Here is a 3435-nt window from a genome sequence, read left to right as displayed (position 1 = left end):
TCTTCAATTTTTTTTTTTTTTTTTTTTTTTTTAAATTATAGATGGACATAATATCTTTATTTTGTTTATTTATTTTACGTGGTGGATCAAATTTAATTATTTTATTTGGTGGATTTTTTCTTTTTTAATATATTTATTTATTTATTTATTTTTAGTTTTCGGTGGACACAACATCTTTGTTTGTATGTGGTGCTGAGGATCGAACCCGGGCCGCACGCATGCCAGGCAAGCGCGCTACCGCTTGAGCCACATCCCCAGCCCTTATTTGGTGGATTTTATATGAGGATCGAACCCAGTGCCTCATATGTGAGAGGTAAGCGCTCTGCCACTGAGCCACAATCTCAGCCCCCAAGTCCTTTTTACTCTTGAGAGAGGGTCTTGCTAAAATGCCCAGGCCAGCCTCAAATATACAATCTTCCTGCCTCAGCCTCCCAAATTGGTGGGATTACAGAATTACAGGTTTATACCACCACACCCAGCCAAGAGTTTAAATCTTCATAGGAATTTAGGTCAGACTCAAAACTTAATGAATGTTTACTATGAAATTGTATATTTCATTTCATATAAATGTTATATGTAGTTAATTATATGCATCCTGAAGTACTGAGGGGCAAGTGTACTGATGTTTGCAATTTTCCCTGACACACACACACACACACACACACACACATACATACATAAATGGACAGGGGTGGGTCTGCAGCTCATTGTTAGAGCGCTTACCTAGTGTGTGAGGCCTGGGTTCAATCCTCAGCACTGCATACCAGTAAAATAAAGGCATGCTGTCCATACACAACTATTTTAAAAAAAAAAAAAATACTGGATGGATAGATGGGTGGAAGAATGAACAGATACATCCTAACTGGTAACACCTTTTTTTTTTTTTTAATGTATTTTTTAGTTATAGGTAGACACAATATCTTTATTTTATTTTTATGTGGTGCTAAGGATCGAATCCAGTGCCGCACGCATGGTAGGAGTGCGTTCTATCTCTGAGCCACACCCCAGCCCCTAACTGGAATCATCTGACAGAATGTAGATGATGATATTCAGGTACTGACTCTCAAATTCGTTCAACTTTGTTATTATGTCTGAAAATGCTTATAATAAAATATGTAGGAAAAATATGAAAGTGGTCAGTCACAAGAAAACAGAGGCCACACCTATAGTCACCACTGACACAGATCCTCAAAGCCAGAAATCCTTTGCAGGAAGGCAAACTCACCTTATCCTTATAAGTATCAGGCAGTGACTTGGCTGTCTCTGTGTCTTCAGGAAGATTGATATAAAATCCTAGGACATCCCCCTGTCCATAGCCAGAAGAGTAGTGTTTTCCAATAGATTGGTGAAATTTGGTTCCTTTTTTGCTTCTCCAAGAATAACTAAATTTATCATAACCCAGGGGAGCTTGAAGGTTACCTGTCTCAATAAAAAGATATACAGGAAATCAGAGGACTATAAGTGAACTCTGGTTTGCAAAAGGAAAAGATGCTACTCCTTTTTATTTTATATTATTTGTCAATTCTGTAAATTGCTTATAAACTATTTTTCAAAAGTATTCCAGAACTTGCAAATCAGCTAACCCTTCAGAAACTGAATTTTATGATAAACACAGCAGTCTTAAAACTAAGCCAGATAGGTCTAAATCTGTCTATCTGCTGTGATGTCCACAATATGGCCCCAGCTTACCTAGAGGCTGGGACCAACCCAGTCTGGCAGCAGTGTCTGGTGGCATCTCATCCACAGTGATTTCAAAGTACCAGGCACCTTTCCGCACTCCATGAGAAGCCCGAACCATGGAGTAGCCCTTCTCTCCAATCACAGTCAGACGGTCGTCAGAGATTTTTAACTGTGGAGCTGCAGTGATGGACATTAAAACAGAAGCCTTCAACTTATTTTTTGAGGAATTTAGAGACATAGCCCCTACACTCAAGATGAGACAATAAAAGTCAGGAAAATCAGGTTAGATGTTCAAAATGTTAGTTCAGGAGTCTAAAATCTCAACACAAGATCCAGACAAAAGAGAAAGGAAGAAAATGTTAGGTTGTCTGTCTCTTTTCTTCTTTTTCTGTGCAGGGCTGGGGATCAAACCCAGAGCCTCTTGCATGCCAGGCAAGTGCTCTAACTGTGGGGAGCCATATTCCTAGCCCTTGGTCTTCTAGTTTTTATTAAATGTAATTATATTTAAGATAACAGGTTAAAATTACATTGCATATCCCCTAAAATATAACAAACCAATTGTAATGTGTTTGGATCCTGATTTGAATAAACCATCCTTTAGAAAACTTAACCTTTTTTTAGGTATTGGGAATTGAACCCAGGAATGCTTTACCCCTGAGCCACATCCCAGCCCTTTTTATTTTTTGAGACAAGGTCTTGCTAAATTGCTTAATGCTTTTCTAAGTTGCTGAGGTTGGTCTCAAACTTGTGATCTTCCTACCTCAACCTCCTGAGACATTGGGATTTACAGGTGTGTGCCACCACACCCAGGAAGATTTAACTTTCTAAGGTTTGATGTAGCTCAGTGGCAGAGTATTTGTCTAGCAAAATAAGAAAAAAATATAACACTTTACCTTAAAACAATTTCAGATATTTTTAAAATAGCAGAAGCCAATTGTGATGGTGTATGTCTCTTACTTCGAGCTATCCAGAAGGCTGAGGCAGGATGATAGAAAGTTCAAGGCCATACTCAGCAACTTAGCAAGGCCCTGAGCAACTTCTAAAACCTGTCTCAAAATAAAAATAAAAAGGCAGCTGGGGTTGTGGCTCTGTGGTACAGCGTTTGCCTAGCATGAGTGAGGCACTGAATTCGATTCTCAGCACCACATAAAATAAATGAATAAAATAAAGGCCCATCAGTATCTTAAAAATATATTAATAAATAAATAAATAAAAGGACTAGGGATATAGCTCAGTGGTAAAGTGCCCCTGGGTTCCATCCTCAATAACAAAAACAAACAAACAAACAAATAAATAAAATTAAAAAGAGCTAGAAATGTAGCTCAATGGTAAAGTGCCCCTGGGTTCAATCCCTGACTGCAAAAACAAAAACAAAAAAAGGTTATAAGGAAATAAAGTCTTTCTCTACATGGCTGGTGGGAATGCAAATCAATAAAACTTTCTTTCTCTCTCTCTCTCTCTTTTTTTTTTTGCATTACTGGTGATTGATGCCAGGGACTCAGGCATGCTAGGCAAGCACTCTTTCATGGAGCTACAGTCTCAGCCCTTTTAAAAATTTTATTTTGATAAAGGGTTTTGTTGGGTTGCCCAGGTTGGCCTTGAACTTGGGGTCCTCTTGCCTTATCCTTCCTAGTAGCTGGATTTACAAACATGTACCAACACATCAGGCAATTTTTTTTTTTTTAAAGTACTTCCTTACTTTCCAACATCACAAGATGTTCCTGTTTAATCTTGTATTTTCTTTTTTTTTTTTTT

The 3435-nt window shown here is 38.0% G+C and overlaps 1 protein-coding gene across 5 annotated transcripts in view; it reads right to left on the bottom strand.

The window, feature by feature from the left end:
• Ash2l (ASH2 like, histone lysine methyltransferase complex subunit) overlaps positions 1-3435 on the bottom strand; it is a 35066-nt gene that overhangs the window by 9398 nt on the left and 22233 nt on the right. For all 5 annotated transcript variants that reach the window (XM_048792805.1, XM_048792804.1, XM_015501266.2 and 2 more), the window contains 2 exons: positions 1690-1857; positions 1226-1419 (listed from right to left, as the gene is read on the bottom strand). In XM_048792805.1, coding sequence (XP_048648762.1) covers positions 1226-1419; positions 1690-1857 — 362 coding nt within the window. The remainder of the gene's footprint in view (positions 1-1225; positions 1420-1689; positions 1858-3435) is intronic.

This window comes from Marmota marmota, unplaced genomic scaffold (assembly GCF_001458135.2).
Source record: "Marmota marmota marmota unplaced genomic scaffold, marMar, whole genome shotgun sequence".
NCBI lineage: Eukaryota > Metazoa > Chordata > Mammalia > Rodentia > Sciuridae > Marmota > Marmota marmota.
This window is presented reverse-complemented; position numbering and strand designations above follow the sequence as displayed.